This window comes from Rhinopithecus bieti, unplaced genomic scaffold (assembly GCF_001698545.2).
Source record: "Rhinopithecus bieti isolate Rb0 unplaced genomic scaffold, ASM169854v2 scaffold_10132, whole genome shotgun sequence".
NCBI classification, from domain to species: Eukaryota; Metazoa; Chordata; class Mammalia; order Primates; family Cercopithecidae; genus Rhinopithecus; species Rhinopithecus bieti.
Window position 1 is genome coordinate 371,616 of NW_016806330.1, and position 19,854 is coordinate 391,469.

The window sequence follows — 19,854 nt, forward strand, 5'->3', positions numbered from 1 at the left end:
ACCCAAGCCTGACACGTCTATTCTGAAATGTTAGTGTACACATACATATAAATATACTAGAGACAATTTTAAATCTCTCTCACACTGGAAGAAACATTATTCCAAAACCATGAATGCTAGTGTTCTCATATATGAATTGAGACTAACAATATCATATTTATGGTGTTGTAATGAAGAATAAGTTATGTAATATACATAACTAATAAGTTTAGAGCCTAGACCCTAGTAAATGCCCAATAAGCAAAAATATAATTATTGTCATTGTTAATAATGGCCTGTGCAGTATTTGAATTTCTGCCTGATGCACACATTTTCCATGCTTTATGTTGACTCTGTTGATGGATACCCCAGATCAAGGTAAGATGAAAATCATTTTATTAAAAATGTTTCTCTATTTAAGTATGCCACATGTAGTAATGGAATCTTATTGAAAGGAGTATATTTCTAAATTTAGAACATAAAATTTTTTGTTCAGCATTTAAAACTACATACTTGGTAGCATGAGTAGCTATGAAAACACTCAAACAATTTAAGAAAGAAAAGATTACCAACATGCTTCTCTCTGAACGCATCCTCCACCAGCTTTAGCTCCCAGAGGTAAGGACAGTCTTGAATCATGATGAAAAGCTCTAAAAATAGCTTTTACCACACAAGGCATTTATTCTCAAGCAATATGATATTTAGTTTTATTAGTTTCAGAGTTTACAAAAATGTTATTATACTATTTAAAATTTACTGTGACTTGCTTTTTCCAATTATTATATGCCTCATATGCATCTGTGATGCATGCATCTGCAGCTTGTTTAATTTCAATTCAACATCATGTTCCCTAATTTACCCATTCTCTTGACGTAGGTTATGGGTTCTTCCAAGATTTTTCCAGTTCACGTGATGCTGCTGTGACTATCTGTATACGTTTTATTCATTCATATGATTTGCAGCATTGGCAAGTATGCATGTTTTCAGGTTTAAGATAGCACCAAATTGGTTTTCAAAATGCTTATACTAATTTGTACCTCTTCAGCAATGGTTTCCATTGCATCATACAATGCAAATACGCCTTTGAGGAGGCACAAATGATAATAGTAAGCTAGTGATTTGGCTAAGGAATGGCTGGATGGGGTTTACATAATTCTCTGTGAAGTCTGAGGATGGCTCACTCCTGGAGGTTTCCTGAAGCCAGAAGTTTGCAGATGCAGTCTCAAGTCTTGAGAAGACTTTATTCTATTGAAGTCATCAATTGGGTTGATTCTGGCCTCCATGTTCTCAGGAAAAGATTGAGTTTTTTCTGTCTTGTGGTTTTCAGAATGAGATAGAACCCGGCCAGGCATAGTGGCTCACGCCTGTAATCCCAACACTTTGGGAGGCCGAGGCGGGAGGATCGCCTGAGGTGAGGAGTTCAAGGCTAGCCTGGCCAACATGGTGAAACCCCGCCTCTACTAAAAACACAATAATTAGCCAGGCATGGTGGTGCACACCTGTAGTCCCAGCTACTTGGGAGTCTGAGGCAGGAGAATCACCTGAACCCGGGAGGCACAGTTTGCAGTGAGCCGAGATTATGCCACTGCACTCCATCCTGGGTGATAGTGAGACTCTACCTCAAACAAACAAACAAAAACCTAATATATCCATGTCTACATCTGTATATGTTTGGTTTTCTTATTTTTCCTTTTATTCTGTTCTCACTGTCATCTGTCTGGTATTTTCTATGGAAGAAGAGTGTAAATTTAGATATCCTAACTCCTTCAACTGTACACTCACAAACCAGTATTATAGCCTTCATCCTGTTGGTTGAAATTTTATTGGTGTGTGATTGGGTCCTGGCTCTATTTCTGCTGAAAACCTATCTAGGCCAACTTGGTTAAGCCCGTCCATTGAGGTTATTTTTGCTAAATAACCCTCCCAGTTTATAAGGGCAGCAAATTTCAGAACAACATTAACCAAAGTGATAGAAGCTATTCTCATCAAGCAAATACACAAATTGACTTCTGTAATTTGCACTTCAGGTTCCAGGAAACTCATGTGTTGCTTGTTTGGGCACACTGATCCTCCCTTTGCTTTCCCTGAAAGCACAGTTCCAGGGGTGGGATTCTGTTGGTCCTGTGGTGTGCATCAGATATTCAGAATCCTTCAGGATTCCCGACAGTAATCAGGGTAATTCCAGATTCCACTAGGGCATTCCCAGCACCTGTCTTTTTACATCTTGTTAAAGTAAGGATAGAGGGTGTCGGGAAAATCATGTGTGACTTCCTCTAATGTCACTAATGAAAGACTTTTAAGAGCATTTAAGCTGCAAGCAGTGGCTTACGCATGTAATCCCAGCAACTCAGGAGGCTGAGGCAGGAGGATCACTTGAGGCCAAGAGGTGAAGATCAGCCTGGGCAATATAGTGAGGCCTCATCTCTACAAAACATTTTTAAAAGTTAGCCAGGCCTGGTAGCGTGCACCTTTAGCCCCAGCTACTTGAGAGGCTGAGGCAGGAGGATGCCTTGAGCCCAGGTGTTTGAGGTTGCAGTGAGCTTTGATTGAGTCACTGCACTCCAGCCTAGGCAACAGAGTGAGAACCATCTCCAATATATAGAGACTCATCTATAAAATATATTTCTCTGGTCCTTAAATAGATTGAAAAAGGGGCTATAAAACCTGCTTGTTGATTACAGCTTCGAACACCCAACCCTATAGGCCCCTTATGCACCTTATTCTGGCTTGTAGCATTTGGATTATGAAAACAAATGCAAAATTCAGCACTACATATATGAATGTTTGTGGATATATGACTGAAATTTTAATATATACGGTCCCATACTGGAAGAAATATATTTGCATAATTACCAAAGTTTTTTAGTTGACTAAAGCTGGATATGAATCCTTACTCTAACAGTGTTTTTATTAGCCTGAATGGTATTTTTAACCTCTAGATATCTCATGATTCTCATATGTGAAATGAGATAAAAATTGTATCTTTATGGAGATACAGTGACGAATATATGACATAATTTTGTAACGAACAGAGACCAGCATCCAATAAACGCTCAATAAGCAGAAAAATGTTTTCATTGTTATTTTATGTTCTGTACAGGTTTTTTCTTAATGTCTGCCCTATTTAAAGATATTTAATGCTTTATGTTGACCCAGTTATAGGGAGCTCCTGATTGAGGAGGTATAGGAGGATTACCAAAAAAGCCTCTTTATTCTCTTGTACAATGTGGCAGCTTAATATCATTGATAAAACTGTCTTGAGTAATTTTCTTTTCAAAATAAGTTGAAACAAATATTCTCATTATTTCAGCAGAATTTGCATGCCTAAAATCATAGATTTGCTTGAGTAATATTTTAATATAGTAGCTGATTGTTTGTCTCATAGTAATTAATCCCTGCTACCATACCCGATCATGATTCAGGCCATTATGTGATCTATGCTTCAGAGGAGTCATGACTAAAGGTTATGCTTCTGTCTTCTTCAGGTTTTGAATCCAAAAGCACAATGAACCCATATCATACACAAAATCTTTGGGAGAAACCATGATGAGTAAGGACAATGCTTTCCTGCTCAGCTGGTCAATCTTAGAGTGAGTGGTGAGACAACCTGTGGGCTGGTCACCAAAGCAGAAGTAATGCATTGTGTTATTAAGCATCGGTGGCCATGGAGACATGTGTCTCTTTCTAGAATCCCTGTCCTAGGGTCTTTAGGCACAGCATAATGATTCCTATGGCTGCAGAAATTGCTATATCACATGTTTAGGCAATTGGGAACTTTGAAACTGTCACTAACTTTCTTTCAAGTCATTATGCATCAGAAAACTGACTGTCTTGAGGTGTCCCATTTTGTCCTTAAAATAGCAGAGAAGATCAGAGCAGATAATGACTCTACTAGGCACAGCCTCTATCTATCCACCTGAAGCAAGATGGCAAACAGGCATGATAGGTAGCACTATACGACATATAAAACTCTTAGAAAGTATATAGGGAAATATACATTTTGGAATTTACCAGTCAGGACAATAACAACAACAAAACAACATGAAAAATTGAGAACTCTGTACATGGGAGACCTGTCTTCAACTGGTACACAGGGACGAGTGATTAGAAAACAGTGTGGTCACAGTGCAAGTGGCACCTAGATGAGACACTAGCTTGGAAAATTGTCATCTAATTTTTCTTTTGACTTCCACTGAAGATACAGCATCTGATTATTGGGTGTAGATGAACACAGGGGCCTTAACACGGCAATGTAAAACACAGGATGATACAGAGACTTACAGCATGTAATTTTTCCTTAGGAGCCTTGCAGAAACTAGATTATGAAAACAAATCCAAACAAAAACAATGTCTAATTTTAAATATATGTAAATATATGAGACAGTTCAACATTTATATTCTGACTTTGGAAGCAATATGTGATCATTAAATGCTGAAACTTTAGAGTTCATTAAGGCTGGATTTGAATCTTGGCTCTAACACTAAAAATCATTATTATCTTGAGTAAAGTTTTGACCTCTAAGATCCTTGGTGTTAAGAAATGTGAAATGTGACTAACAATAACATCATCTAGGTGATGTAAGGAAGAATGGATAAGAAAAAGTACATAAAGTGCACATAATTTACATTTAGCACACTCACTGCCTGTGAATTTTGGGGAATATTTTAAAACTCTATCTTGGTTGTCTCTTATGTAAAATGAGGGCTGAGAATAGCATCAATCATGACTGTTATGAGGAAATAATGTAATAATATACATAAAGAACACAGGTTTTAAAACCAGCACCTAGTAAGTGCTTAAAAAGTAGAAATACGCTTTCTGTTACTGTTATTACACTGTCTCTGCAGGGATTTGTATGTGTGCTCTGATTAACTGCTGTCTCATATTCTGTTTACCTTGTTGACAGAAACCTTAGATCGAATTGGTATGGGAAGCTTTTTATTAAAGGAATTTCTCTATTCATTTCTGCCACTTATTGGCAAGAACACCTTGGAGTATTATCTTCTCAGATTCATTTCAGTTAAACAGTCCCGTAACAAGAGTAGAATTAGATGAGAAAAATATAATCTTTGGTCGAATAATATTTTAAATCACTATGTAATTTTTTTCTCAGAGTAATTATCTCCCCTCCCATTCCTGCTCCTGATTCATGTCAATTTGTGTTTCCTGCTTTAGGTGTACAGAACAGAAAAAAATCAATGATAAGAGTAGGCTGCTGGTTTTAAATCTCAATGAATATAGAACATATACCATACAGAAAATCTGAGGAAACCCGATGATCAGTGGAACAAGACTATGCTCATCTGAGGAGTCACCAAGAAAGTAGTTAGACACTGTATTTACAGGCGATAGCTGGACACCCAAGAATACATGGCTGCCATGAAGGCATACGATCCTCCTGGGATTCCTGTGCTCCAGGGAAGTTCACATACAGCACAATCATTTGTACAGCTGTAGCAAGGATTGTGATTCATATTTTAGCAGGTGGGACTTAGAAATTCTCACATAATCCTTTCAAAGAAATATGAGTGATAAAAGCATAGTTGTTTGGAGATGCCACTTAAGTCATTGGAAAGGCACAAATAAAATGGATCTTAGGTTGCAATGACTGAGCAAGGGCTCTTTCCATAGCCACCTGTGCCCAAATGGCAAAAAGGCGTAGGTTCTGTTCTTCAAACAACACCTGCATAAACTATGGAGGGAAATACAGCTTTTTGAAGCTAACTAAAAATTACAACAATGAAAACAAACAAACAAACAAAAATCAAAATAGAGAATCCTTAAATATAGGAAGCTTCTCTTCCAAGACGTGTACATGATGGCTGCAAGTATCTGCCACTGGGTCAGAATGCAGCTTGGGGCTTGGGTGAGAAACAACTGTAAAAAATAATGATTTAATTCCTTTTGCTTTTCCTCCAAGTTTCCTGCCCCTTCACCACAGGTACAGGCTTCTGAACCCTCAGTGCAGGTGACTACAAGGGTCATATCACTGCTGAGCAAAAGGTAATCTGGAATAAGAATTGATGTACATAGCATGAACTGACTTTTTCCCCTCTTGTCTTGTATTCCTCTGGGGTAGATGCTACCTACCATCTGAGCTTATGGCATAGAAAAGGAGAAAATCACTCCCACATTCCAGTTGTTTAAATGCTATTAGGAAAAGTAAAGGGAGCCAGGAAAGCTCATAAATGGAGAACCAGAGAGAACCAACAATGGGAGGATCTCATCTAGTCTGAAATGTGGGTGCCAGTGAGGACTTGCTCTAGGAAGGGATTTAGGCTGGGGCCTGTGGAGAGTTGAGTTAGAGAAGAGACTGGAGAAAGTGATCCCAGCAAAAGAAGCAATCTATGTGCAAAGCTTCTGATTTTCAAAAGACCATGGATAGTTTAAAATAAAACCTGGAATGTGGTCATGAACGAAGTGAAAGGATGAAAGGTAACTGGAATAAAGATAATGAACATATTCTTGTATTCATCTTCCTCCATCTGGCTACTTTCCCACAATCTCTCTCCAAACCTAGATCAACAAAAGACAGTAATCCTCTTGAGTCAGGAAGCACTTCATGAACGCATACCTTGTAAACATCAAAAGACACAGAGACTAGTAGGGTCTCAATGAATATACTTAATTAATAGTGAGAAATTTAATCACATAAATTTTATTTGATAAAATTACTCTTTCTCTATGTTGCTTTAGATGTTTTGATCATCACTTTGCTAGAAACATTCTTTAAAATTCACAATTGCAGATGCAGAATTCTGCTATTTTGTAGTCTGCATCAGCCAGCTAGAATCCTTCAGAGTTCTCAAATGTATTTAGAAATATGCAAGAACTTACCCTAGCATTACCAAGTAAGTGATTTTTTAAAAATACTCTTTACCAAGGGCAAGGAAGTATAACTTCCTTTATTTTCACTATTTTAAATCTTTTAAAATTTATTAATTCTAGTTTAATTTCCATAGTTCTATCACTTCTGTCATTCAGTTATGTAATATAGAAAATGCACTCTGTTAGAAAGGTGAATGAAAGGATTCTACTTCTGGAGAGTGGTTTACTTATTAGAACACACTCTGATCACCATGGTCACCACATTTGTTTTCAGAAGGTTTGCAAAGTGTGTGCTATGCAACCATTATGCAACCAGTAAATAAATTACTGATATGGGATATATAAATTCCTCATCTAAAGCCACATATAATCATTAATTTTTCAAGTTTTGGGTTTAAATAAGACTGGATACGAATAATGACTCTTAACTTTCTTTGAAAGCTTGAGGAAGATTTTTAACCTTTGCGTACCTCTATTTCCTTCTCTGTGAATTGGGGCAGAATTAGCCTCCTCCTAATGGTTATGAAGAGAGAATGAGATAATGTACATCAGGAACAACACATGAGAACCAACATCTAGTTAAGTGCTCAAAAAGTAGAAATAGAATTATTGTCATTGTTACTCTATGTTCTAGGATGAATTTGTAGGTTTTCTCTGGTCCACAGATATAACCTGAGCTATGGTGACCCTGTTAAGGAAAATCTCAGACCAAGGAAGTATGGAGAACACATTATGAAGTAAGTCTCTGTTCACGTCTATGAAATTAGTAATTTAATCTCATTGACAGGAGACCCGGTGAAAGCAAAGAATGGGAGGACTCATCAGTTCCAGTATCTTGTATCAGTGAGAACTTGCCAGAGGAAAAAATTTAAGTTGGCACATAAAATTTGAGGAGATTCCCACCAGTGATGATATAGGAGAAATAGATACCCATCAAGAAAATAGCATGTGTCAAAATACGTAATGGGGGTAGGAACTTGGAACTATGAAAGTAAAATCAGAAACATTACTAATAAGCAAAGAGGAAATGGGTAAAAGGAACTGGAATGTAGGATCTGAACACACTCTTGTTTTCATCTCTGCTTGCCTGGCCATTCTCTCTTACCCTTTCTACAATGGGAGCAATATAAGAATAATCCTGTTAAAGTTAGAAATCATTATATAAATGAATGCCTTTTAGATAGTAAAGATTATGATGTGGTGCTATCTCACTGTACGAATTCAACAAATGATTGAGTGGCATAATTTCATACCAAGATTGCAGACAGAGATTACAGCAGTAGCTCTTCCAACAGTCTAATGATCCCTGTAAATTATGATAGGGAGAAATGAGGTATGGGACTCAGGAAATTGTACCTTGATGAAGAAACTGCTGGATGGAGTTGTTGGTGGCATCTGAGGAGTCTGAAGATGGCTCTCAGGGAAGGTTTTGCTGGCCTCTGAAGGATTTGGAACCTGACTTTGCTCCTGGGGTAGCTTCATGCTCTTGGGGTCATTGTTTCTTGGGTTTGTTTTTTTCTTTACCTGAAAGTATTCATTTTCTGTTTAATGGTTTTCAATATTAGAGGAAGCACAACATCTTTTCATTTGTGAGAATACCATCCTTTATTAGATTCTAATAGGTCTGATTACTTCCAAACATGGTCTCTCTCTAATGTATCCCTCCAGACAATTGTCAGAATTTTTTTTTTTTTGCTGAAATGTGAAATGATCAAGCATTCTTCTTCCTAAAATCTTTCAATATTTACTTACTGATAATATTGGAGTAAGTAAATTTACTTTGGAGTAAATTTACATTGGAGACTCCATTTCTATCTTTATGACAAAAGCCAGCTTGTTGGAGGGCTGCTTTTTACCTGTCTTGTATCATTTTCCTATATCTTTCTACATATACCAATGTTATACAGAACTCACTATGCTGTTTCACACTTTAACATTTGCATGTGATATCTTCTCTCCCTAGAAATCTTTCCAATGCTCGTCTTTATCTTGCTATGAGCAATAGGACCTATTGCATGTTGATTTCCCATAACGTACAAGGCAATGGAATAAGAAATGTATATCCATTATCTCACTTAATTTTTAAACCAATCTTATGAGAAATATTTAAGTTATTTTCCCAATATCAGGAAGCTAATGTGCCAGATGTGGACCAAGTCTGTCCTACTCCAAAGCCCTTGCTTTGGACCACTGCATTATATTGGTTCCCCACCCTCCTAATTTCTTCAAATATTTTATTGTTTACCATGAGTTTTATATCCTTTTGAAGCCTATTAGGAACATCATTCTCTTAATATATCTTAATAGGTTTTTCTATTTAAATGTGAAGATATTCAAAATGGCATCTTTGAAGGAAATGGATTGCTGCTGCAGGCTCCAGGAGACGGCCAAAAAACCATGAGTGCCCAAAGTGTGAAAGTGTGAAAGGGGATCATCCACCTCTGAACATACATCCTCAGTGGGGAACCTGAAGGTCTAGATCATGAGAGAAGGATCTGACCTTACCTGGAGCTGAGGTGAATTTAGAGAGCTGAGCAAAATTCAGGGGTACAGGAAGTAGCAGGAAGAGCCCTGTGGGCTCTCTCAGTCCCCAGGGAAGTCATTTCTGACTTTGTCTCACAAAGGTCCTTCAAGAGGGCTGCCAGTGGAATTGGGGAAAGACCACAGGGAGAAGAAAACTTCCAGGTGAAGTTTCGATGGAACACAGTTTCCTGGACAGAACCCAGGGGAGGGGGTGAACTGGGAGTGCAGACACCAGCACAGAAGCCACAGCAGGCAGGGAGGCTTGAAACCTCCCTGTGTTGGTTGTCCTCTAGCCAGGAGGTGGAGCTTTTAAGAGAGCATCACTTGCAATAATACAAGGAGGATATAAGCTTGCCCTAGGGTCACTTGGATAAGATTTGAGTTTCTTAGGTGGTGGGTGGGGCCACAGAGCTCCCAAGAGATTATGTCCTTTGTCTTCTGGCTACCAGGGCAGGTAGAAAGTCCTGCTTGCTTTCTCGGCTGGGAGGCTGGTAGCAGATTCTCAGCTCTGCTCACCTGCTCTCTGGAAATAAATTCAGTGCTGTTGGTGGGGGCATGGTAGGAGTGAGATCGGCCTTTCAGGCTGTGTGGGAACTGGATGAGGCCTGTAACTGCCAGCTTTCCAGCACTTGCATGGCAACCTGCATGACACAGCAGAGGCAGCCATAATCCCCTTGGGAACATAAATCCATTGGCCTGAGAATCACACCCCATCCCCTACAGCAGGCACAGCTATCCCTGTCCAAGGGGAATCTGAACCTGCCCCCACCTGATGGTCTTTCTCTACCTGCCCTGGTAGCCAGAAGACAAAGGACAGAACCTCTTGGGAGCTCTGAGGCCCCACCCACCACCTGAGAAACCCAAATCTTATCCAAGTGACCCTAAGGCAAGCTTGTATCCTCCCTATACTATTGCAGCTGATGCTCTCTTAATAGCTCCACTCCTGGCTGGAGGACAACCAACACAAAACTATCCCAATAAACAAAATTAAAGCCAAGGACCCTCACAGAGTCCACTTCACTGCCTTGCCACCTCCACTGAAGCAGGTACTGATATCCATGGCTGAGAGACCTGAAGATGAACCACATCACAGGACTCTTTGCAGACACTACCCAGTACCAGCCTGGAGCCTGGAGCACAGTAGATCTGCTGGGTGGCTAGATCCAGAAGAGAAATAGCAATCACTGTAGTTCAGCTCTCAGGAAGCCCCATCCTTTGGGGAAGGGGGGAGAGCACCACATCAAGGGAGCACCCTGTGGGACAAAAAAAAAAATCCTAATAACAGCCCTTGAGTCCCAGATGTTTCCTCTGACATAGTATACCCAAATGAGAAGGAAGCAGAAAAACAATTCTGGTAATATGACAAAACAAGGTTCTTTAGCACCCCCAAAAGATTATACTAGTTTACCAGCAATGGATCCAACCCAAGAAGAAATCTCTGAATTGTCAGAAAAGAATTAAGAAGGTTGATTATTAAACTACCCAAGCAGGCACCAGAGAAAGGTGTACCAACTTAAATAAATTTAAAAAAAAATGTTACAGGCAATGAATGGAAAAATCTCCAAACAAATAGATAGCAAAAAAAAAAAAAAAAATCACAGCTTCTAGAAATGAAGAACCCACTTGGAGAAATCCAAAAGACACTGAAAAGTCTTAGCAATATAATCAAACTAGTAGAATAAAGAACTTCAGAGTTTGAAGACAAGGTTTGTGAATTAACCTAATCTGACAAAGATGAAGAAAAACGAATTAAAAATGAACAAAGCTGCTGGACACAATGGCTCCCGCCTCCAATCTCAGCACTTTGGGAGACTGAGGCAGGTGGATCACCTGAGGTCAGGAGTTCGAGACCAGCCTGGCCAACGTAGTGAAACCCCGTCTCCACTAAAAATACAAAAAATTAACTGGGCGTGGTGGCAGGCACCTGTAATCCCAGCTACTACGGAGGCTGAGGCAGGAGAATTGCTTGAACCTGGGAGGTGGAGGTTGCAGTGATTCGAGATCGCCCCATTGCACTCCAGCCTGAGCAATAAGAGTGAAAGTCTGTCTCAAAAAAAAAAAAGAAGATACGAAAAAGCCTCCAAGAAGTTTGAGATTCTGTTAAACAACCAAACCTAAGAATAACTGGTATTCCCGAGGAAGAAGAGAAATCTAAAAGTTTGAAAAACATATTTGAGGGATTAATTGAGGAAAACTTCCCTGACTTTCCTGGAGATCTAGACATCCAAATACAAGAAGCTCAAAGAACACCCAAGGAATACATTGCAAAAAAGATCATCACCTAGGCACATAATCACCAGGCATTCTAAAGTCAAGATGACGAAAAGAATCTTAAGAGCTGTGAAGCAAAGTATCAGGTAATTTATAAAGGAACCTATCAGATTAAAAGCAGATTTCTCAACAGAAACCCTACAAACTAGAAAGGTTTGGAGTACTATCTTTAGCCTTCTTAAACAAAACAATTATCAGCCAAGAATGTGTATCTAGTGAAACTAAGCTTCATAAATGAAGGAAAGATCAAGTCTTTTTCAGACAAACAAATGCTGAATTAGCCACTACCAAGACAGCACTATAAGAACTGCTGAAAAGAGCTCTAAATCTTGAAATGAATACTCAAAATACACCAAAATAGAACATAAAACATCTAAAGCATAAATGTTGTAGGACTTATAAACCAACCACACACTACTAAAAAAGTAAGATATTCAGGCAACAAATGGCATGATGAATAGAATAGTACCTCACATCTCAATACTAACACTGAATGTAAATGGTCAAAATGCTCCACTTAAAACGTACAGAATGGCAAAATGAGTAAGAATTCACCAACTAAGTATCTACTGTCTTCAAGATACTCACCTAACACATAAGGCCTCACATAAACATAAGATAAAGGGGTAGGAAAAGATACTGTATGCAAAAGGACACCAAAAGGGAGCAGGAGTAGCTATTCTTACATCAGACAAAACAAACTTTAAAGCAATAGCAGTTAAGAAAGACAAAGAGGGACATTATATAATGCTAAAAGAACTAGTCCCACAGGAAAATATCACAATCCTAACACTGGAGCTCCCAAATTTATAAAACAATTACTACTAAACCTAAGAAATAAGATGGATGGCAACACAATAATACTGGTTGACTTCAATACTCCACTGAAAGTACTAGACAGGTCATCAAGACAGAAAGTCAACAAACAAAAATTTTTGGACTTAAACTATACCCTACAACAAATGGATTTAACAGATATTTACAGAACATTCTACCCAACAACTGCAGAATATACATTCTTTTCATCAGCACATGGAATATTCTCCAAGATAGGCCATATAATAGGCCACAAAACAAGTCTCAAAAATTAAAAAAAAATTGAAATTATATCAAGTACTCTCTCAGACTACAGTGGAATAAAATTGGAACTCAACTCTAAAAGGAACCTTAAAACCATGCAAATACATGGAAATTAAATAACCTGCTCCCGTATGATCATTGAGTCAATAATGAATCAAAAGGAAAACTAAAAAATTCTTTGAAATGAACGATAATAGAGACACAACCTATAAAACCGCTGAGATACAACAAAGGTGATGCTAAGAAGAAAGTTCATAGCATTAAATGCCTACGTCAAAAACCCTGAAAGAGTACAATAGATAATCTAGAGTCACACCTCAAGGAACCAGAGAAACAAGAACAAACCAAACCAGAATGCAGCAGAAGAAAAGAAATAACAAAGATCAAAGCAGAACTAAATGAAATTGTGACAGATAAACAAAGAACAACACAAAAGATAAATGAAACATAAAGCTGGTTCTTTGAAAAAGTAAATAAAATTGATAGGCCGTTAGTGAAATTAACCAAGAGAAGAAGAGTGAAGATCAAAATAAGTTCAATTAAAAACAAAATGAGAAATATTACAACTGATATCACACAGATACAAAAGATCATTCAAGGGTACTATGAACATCTTTATATGCATAACGTAGAAAACCTAGAGGAGATGGATAAATTCCTGAAAATATACAACCCTCCTAGGTTAAACCAGGAAGATATAGAAACTCTGAATGAAGCAATAATAAGCAGTGAGATTGAAATGGTAATAAAAAATAATTTCCAATAAAGAAAAGCCCAGGACGAGATGGATTCACAGCTAAATTCTATCGGACATTCAAAGAAGAATTGGTACCAATCCTATTGACATTATTTCACAAGATAGAGAAAGAGAGAATCCTCCCTAAATCATTCTATGAAGCCAGTATCGCCCTAATACCAAGACCAGGAAAGGACATAACGACAACAACAAAAAAACTACATACCAATATCCTTGATGAACATAGATGCAAAAATCTTTAACAAAATATTAGCCAACACAATCCAACAGCATGTCAAGATAATCCACCATGATCGAGTCAGTTTCATACCAGGGATGCAGGGATGGTTTAACACACACAAGTGAATAAATGTGATACACCACACAAATAGAATTAAAAACAAAAATCACCTGATCATCTAAGTAGACACACACAAAAAAAGCATTTGACAAAATCCAGCATCACTTTATGATTAAAACCCTCAGCAATATTGGCATAGAAGTGATACACCTTAAGGTAATAAAAGCCATCTATGACAAACCCACAGCCAACATTATACTGAACAGGGAAAAATGAAAGCATTCCCCGTAAGCACTGGAACAAGACAAGGATGACTACTCTCACCACTTCTATTCAACATAGTACTGGAAGTCCTATCCAGAGCATCAGACAAAAGAAACAAATAAAGGAAATCCAAATCAGTACAGAGGAAGTCAAACTGTCAGTTTGCTGATGATATGATTATATACCTGGGAAACCCTAAAGACTCATTCAAAAAACTCCTAGAACTGGTAAACGAATTCAGCAAAGTTTCAAGCAAAGTTTCAGGATACAAAATTAGAGTATGAAAATCAGTAGCTCTGCTATACACCACCAGCAACCGAGCTAAGAATGAAATCAAGAACTCAACCACTTTCACAATAGCTGCAAATAATAAAATAAAATAAAATAACAAAACACTTAAGAATATACCTAACCAAGGAAGTGAAAGACCTCTCAAGGAAAACTGCAAACACTGCTGAAAGAAATCATAGACAACACAAACAAACGGAAACACATCCTATGCTCGGGGATGGGTAGAATCAATATTGTGAAAATGACCATACTGGCCGGGCACGGTGGCTCATGCCTATAATTCCAGCACTTTGGGAGACTGAGCCAGGCAGATCACCTGAGGTCAGGAGTTTGAGACCAGCCTGGCCAACATGGTGAAACCCCGTCTCTACTAAAGATACAAAAATTAGCTGGGCGTGGTGGCAAGTGCCTGTAATCCCAGCTACTCAAGAGGCTGAGGCAGGAGAATCACCTGAACCCAGGAGATGGAGGTTGCAGTGAGCTGAGATCGCGCCATTGCACTCCAGCCTGGGGGACAAGAGCGAGACTGCGTCAAAAACAAAGCAAAACAAAACAACAAAACAAAAGAAGAAAACAGGATACATTTTCCTGTTGTTTTTAAAATGGATTTATTGAGGCATAACTGGCATACAACACAGTGCATACATTGGAAGTATAAAATCTGATAAATTTTGGCATATACATACACTTGATGAAGTGCAATCTACAAATACAATGCAATTCCCATCCAAATACCACTGTCATTCTTCACAGAACTAGAAAAAAAAATCCTAAAATTCACATGGAACCAAAAAACAGCCCACATAGCCAAAGCAAAACTAAGGAAAAAGAACAAAAGGAAGAAATCAGGAAAAATCCTATTATCTGACTTCAAACTATACTATAAGGCCATAGTCATCAAAACAGCATGGTTCTGGGTATAAAAATAGGCATATAGACCAATGGAACAGAATAGAGAACCCAGAAATAAACTCAAATATTTGTAGCCAACTGATCTTTGACAAAGCAAACAAAAACATAAAGTGGGGAAAGGACATCCTATTCAACAAATGGTGCTGGGATAATTGGCAAGCTACAGGTAGAAGAATGAAACTGGATGCTCATCTCTCACCTTATACAAAAATCAACTCAAGATGGATCAAGAACTTAAATCTAAGACCAGAAACCATAAAGATTCTAGAAGAAAACTTCGGAAAAACCCTTCTAGACATTGGCTTAGGCAAAGACTTCACGACTAAGAACCCAAAAGCAAATGCAACAAAAACAAAGATGAATAGATGGGACTTAATTCAGCTAAAAAGCTTCTGCACAGCAAAAGAAACAATCAGTAAACAGACAACCCACAGAATGGGAGAAAATATTCACAAACTATGCATCTGACAAAGGATTAGTATCCAGAATCTATGAAGATTTCAAACAAATCAGTAAGAAAAAAACAAATATAAAAAATTAAAATGAGTCTATAAAAGTTTTACTTTATAGTCAGACATTAAAATTGAATAAATGATGTCTACAAGATATTATTAAAACTAAATTTAACATTAATAGCACATTACTATAAAGGTAAAATTTAGCTTATTTAGTATAAAAGTACACAAAAAATAGTCAAATATAAAAAGGTGTTTATTTTTTTTAAGTCCCAAGGATGGCCGGGTAAATCACAGTACCCCTCATCCCCAAGGCCATAGCACGCAGGGGTGGTAAAGGCCACAAGAAGGCCAAGACCTCAAGACGGGGCAGGGCCACAGCAACCTTTGGGCGGCCCTGAGCAAGAATGGAGTGGAAAGGGTCACCATGGGGCTTCAAGCCCCGGGATATGCAACAAAAATTATATACCTATTTTCCACTTTCCTTTCCCTCAGAACTAAAAGTCTTTTAGCACAGGTACCACCCCTAGAATTTCCAGTACACCAGCACCAGCCTGAAAACCATGTTCTTATTAAAAGATAAAAAAAAAAAAAAAAAAAAAAAAAAAAAATCGAGCCAGCCTGGGAAGGACCCTATCTTATGTTGTTAACCACTGAGACTGCCATCTGCACAGCTGAGGAAGAATGGACCCATCATACTCGAGTCAAGAAAACATCTTCTTCGTTAGAATTATGGTTTACCGTACTAAGATTAAGCCCTACTAAGTTAAAGTTAAAGTTAAAGAAAGTTTCATTTAAATATATCTTTTATATTGTTTTTTCTTTTTAAAATTTGTTGTTAGCTCCTTTGTTATAAATGTAACTAAGTCTAACTCACCTTAGACCATTGCCTTTAATGCTTGTTTTGTCATACTTTGTGGAAATAACAAAGATTAACGACAGCTAGCCTTTTCACACAAATATTTATGTCCCGGTCCTCTAATTGACAGTTACCCATAGCACTCAACGTTGTGATCACCTGCAGCCAAGACACCGATTTTCTGCTCCTACAGCCTGGCAACCTTGTAATAAATGGGACTACATCCTTTAAACTACTCAAGAGCAAAGTTATACTTCCACAAAAAAGGTTTGTGCAGATCTAAAACCCTTCATCTACTTCACTAAAAGGGCTACCCCTTCTAACTGGCAGCCTTATCAATGTAACCCTGTCCTTCTCTTTATCACCACCTCCACCTTAACTAACTCTAGACCTGCCGTTAGTCGCTTCTATGGTACGGGGATTAACATAAATGAAAAAGACCCCCTAGGTATTTTTTAAATACGCGTTATTCCCCCATCTTCCCCTTCTTTGGTAGGCTCTGTTCTAGACCCCACAACGGTTGCTCCTATATCAATAATAAAACTAGGGTGTCTATTGTAAAAATAAGAGATCTAAGACAGACTTTAGTCATCAAGACAATATATCAAGATGCAAATGCCTGGCTGGAATGAATTAAATATTCTGTTTGCACTTTAAACAAAAATGATTATTATGCCTGTATGCATAGAAGGCCAGAGGTTCAGATTATCCCCTTTCTACTCAGATGGTCTCCTCATCGATCAGAAATGGACTGTATGGTGGCTGTCTTGCAAAATCCCATGGCTTAGGATAATCCATCATGCCGAGCTCTCTATCTGCTATTTCCTGAAATTCAACACCCTGGGGGTCTGTCCCCGAGGGCAGTCTGGCTTCCACCTCTGAATGCCAGGTTTATTAGTTGCCTCTCATGGCAAGAAGAAAATTTGGTGTTCCTTAGAAGCATAAAATGATGCAAGGAGCTCAAGCCTTTCCAAGAGCTTGTCCATCAGTCCACACTTAGCCATCCCCAAGCAAATGTGTGGTGGTACTGTAGAGGACCTTTACTAGACACTCTGCCAAATAATTGGAGCAGTACTTATGCTCTAATCAATTGGCTATCCCCTTCACCCTGGTATTTCACCAATCTAAAATAAAAAAAGTAAAAACAAGACACGGCAGGCCAAAGGAAACTCCTCATGAGTCCTTTAATCCTTAGGTTTACATAATACTATTAAGGTCCTATGAGAAGTGCCAAATAAGTGTAAAGCACAAAATCAAATAGCTGCAGAATTTAAATCCACGTTGTTCTGGTAAGTAACTATAAATTTTTTTAAAAAGCACACCAACATGGCACAAGTATACATATGTAACAAACCTGCACGTTATGCACATGTACCCTAGAACTTAAAGTACAATAAAAAATAAAAAATAAAAAAAAAAAGAAAAATACATACAATTAAGGGACCAACAATTAGTGATTCCGAGAGTAGCTTTTCTTTTCATTCTTCAATAAAATTTAATGTTTATTTAGAAAAAAAATTAAAAAATAAAATAAAATAAAAGTAGACTAAATAAACTATATCTATTACGATCAGCAACGATTCATAAATTACACTGAGGACGCCATCAAAGAGAAAGCTAAGCAATTAGGACCTACCAGCCAGATGGCCCAGAAAAATAAAATAGCTTTAAATATAATATTAGCAAAATAAGAAGATGTTTGGGTCATAATTAAAACTCAGTGTTATACCTTTGTTCCTAAAAATACTGCCCCGATAAAACTATAACAAAAGTGTTACAAGGATTAACAGCCCTATCCGATAAACTTGCCAACAATTCTAAAATAAATAACCCTTTTTCTAAAATAATAAAACATTGGTTCAGTGGATAAAAAAATTTTTAACTTCAATTCTCTCCTTGTTCGCTCTTGTTATTGGTGTACTTATTCTTGTAGGCTGTTATATTATTCCCTGCCTTCGAAATTTTACACAAAAACTTATCTCTGCTACTCTTACAGAGGTAGCCCCTAACTGTCTTCCACCCTCTTCTGAAAAATGACTTCTCTTAAAAGGACAAACAAAACAATTAAGTCAAAACATATTAAACAAGTTTAAAGAAGAATTATGAAATAAGAAGAGGGGAAATTATAAAAAAGTAGAGGTTCCTCCTTAAAAATTTTCCTCCCCATCTAATTAGAAATAAATAGTAACTTCTCTTAAAGGCAAAATGTATTCAAAGACCTGTACTAACATTCTTAAATATCTGCTAGCTGTAATAAAAAATCAATGTACTTTATGTTCTTAGCTCTCACAATTTAGCCTAAATATTTGACCTAACATGCTAATACTGATCCAAACAAGCATTAGGTCATAGCCTGTTCCTCTTCCTTATTTAAAGGCTTTTTTACCTTTCTCAACATTCCACAAGTTACTTCCACCTTCCTTTGTTCTCCTCTGCCTTTGCCTCTTTTAAAAAGTTCTAAGTTGCTAGCCAGTTGGGACAAATACAGAATGTGAGGTCCCGTCTCAGCCAATGGAAACTGAATGCAGCAGTAGGGTGGATGCATCTGGTTATAAATGACCTTGTCTCCTTTGTTTGGTATACTCTTGTGGCAAAACTGCTGGCTAGTGTACCCTTTCTACAAAAACTATAAAAATGGCCTTGCTGAAAAAACTAAATTTATATTCAAATACTATTTCTTTATGGCACCGGGGAACAAGCATTTCAAATACAAACAATCCCATCAAACAGTGGGCTAAGGACGTGAATAGACAGTTCTCAAAAGAATATATGTAAATAGCCAACAAGATAAGGAAAAACGCTCAACATCACTAATGATCAGGTTAGTGATTTGATTTTGCAAATCAAAATCACAAAATGATGCCACATTACTCCTGCAAAGAATGGCCATAATCAAAAAAATTTTTTAAATAGACGCTGGCATGGATGTGGTGAAAAGGGAACACTTCTACACTGCTGGTGGGAATGTAAACTAGTAGAACCACTGTAGTAAACAGTGTAGAGATTCCTTAAAGAACTGAAAAGCTGGCCGGGCGCGGTGGCTCAAGCCTGTAATCCCAGCACTTTGGGAGGCCGAGACGGGCGGATCACGAGGTCAGGAGATCGGGACCATCCTGGCTAACACGGTGAAAACCCCGTCTCTACTAAAAAATTCAAAAAACTAGCCGGGCGAGGTGGCGGGTGCCTGTAGTCCCAGCTACTGGGGAGGCTGAGGCAGGAGAATGGCGTAAACCCGGGAGGCGGAGCTTGCAGTGAGCTGAGATGGCGCCACTGCACTCCAGCCTGGGCGACAGAGCGAGACTCCATCTCAAAAATAAATAAATAAATAAATAAATAAATAAATAAATAAATAAA

General features: G+C 38.0%; 1 protein-coding gene across 2 annotated transcripts in view; it reads right to left on the reverse strand.

Annotated features, from left to right (window-relative positions):
• IFI16 (interferon gamma inducible protein 16) overlaps positions 1 to 19,854 on the reverse strand; it is a 42,599-nt gene that overhangs the window by 10,713 nt on the left and 12,032 nt on the right. For both annotated transcript variants that reach the window (XM_017875523.1, XM_017875522.1), the window contains one exon: positions 8,165 to 8,332. In XM_017875523.1, the coding sequence (XP_017731012.1) occupies positions 8,165 to 8,332 (168 nt within the window). The remainder of the gene's footprint in view (positions 1 to 8,164; positions 8,333 to 19,854) is intronic.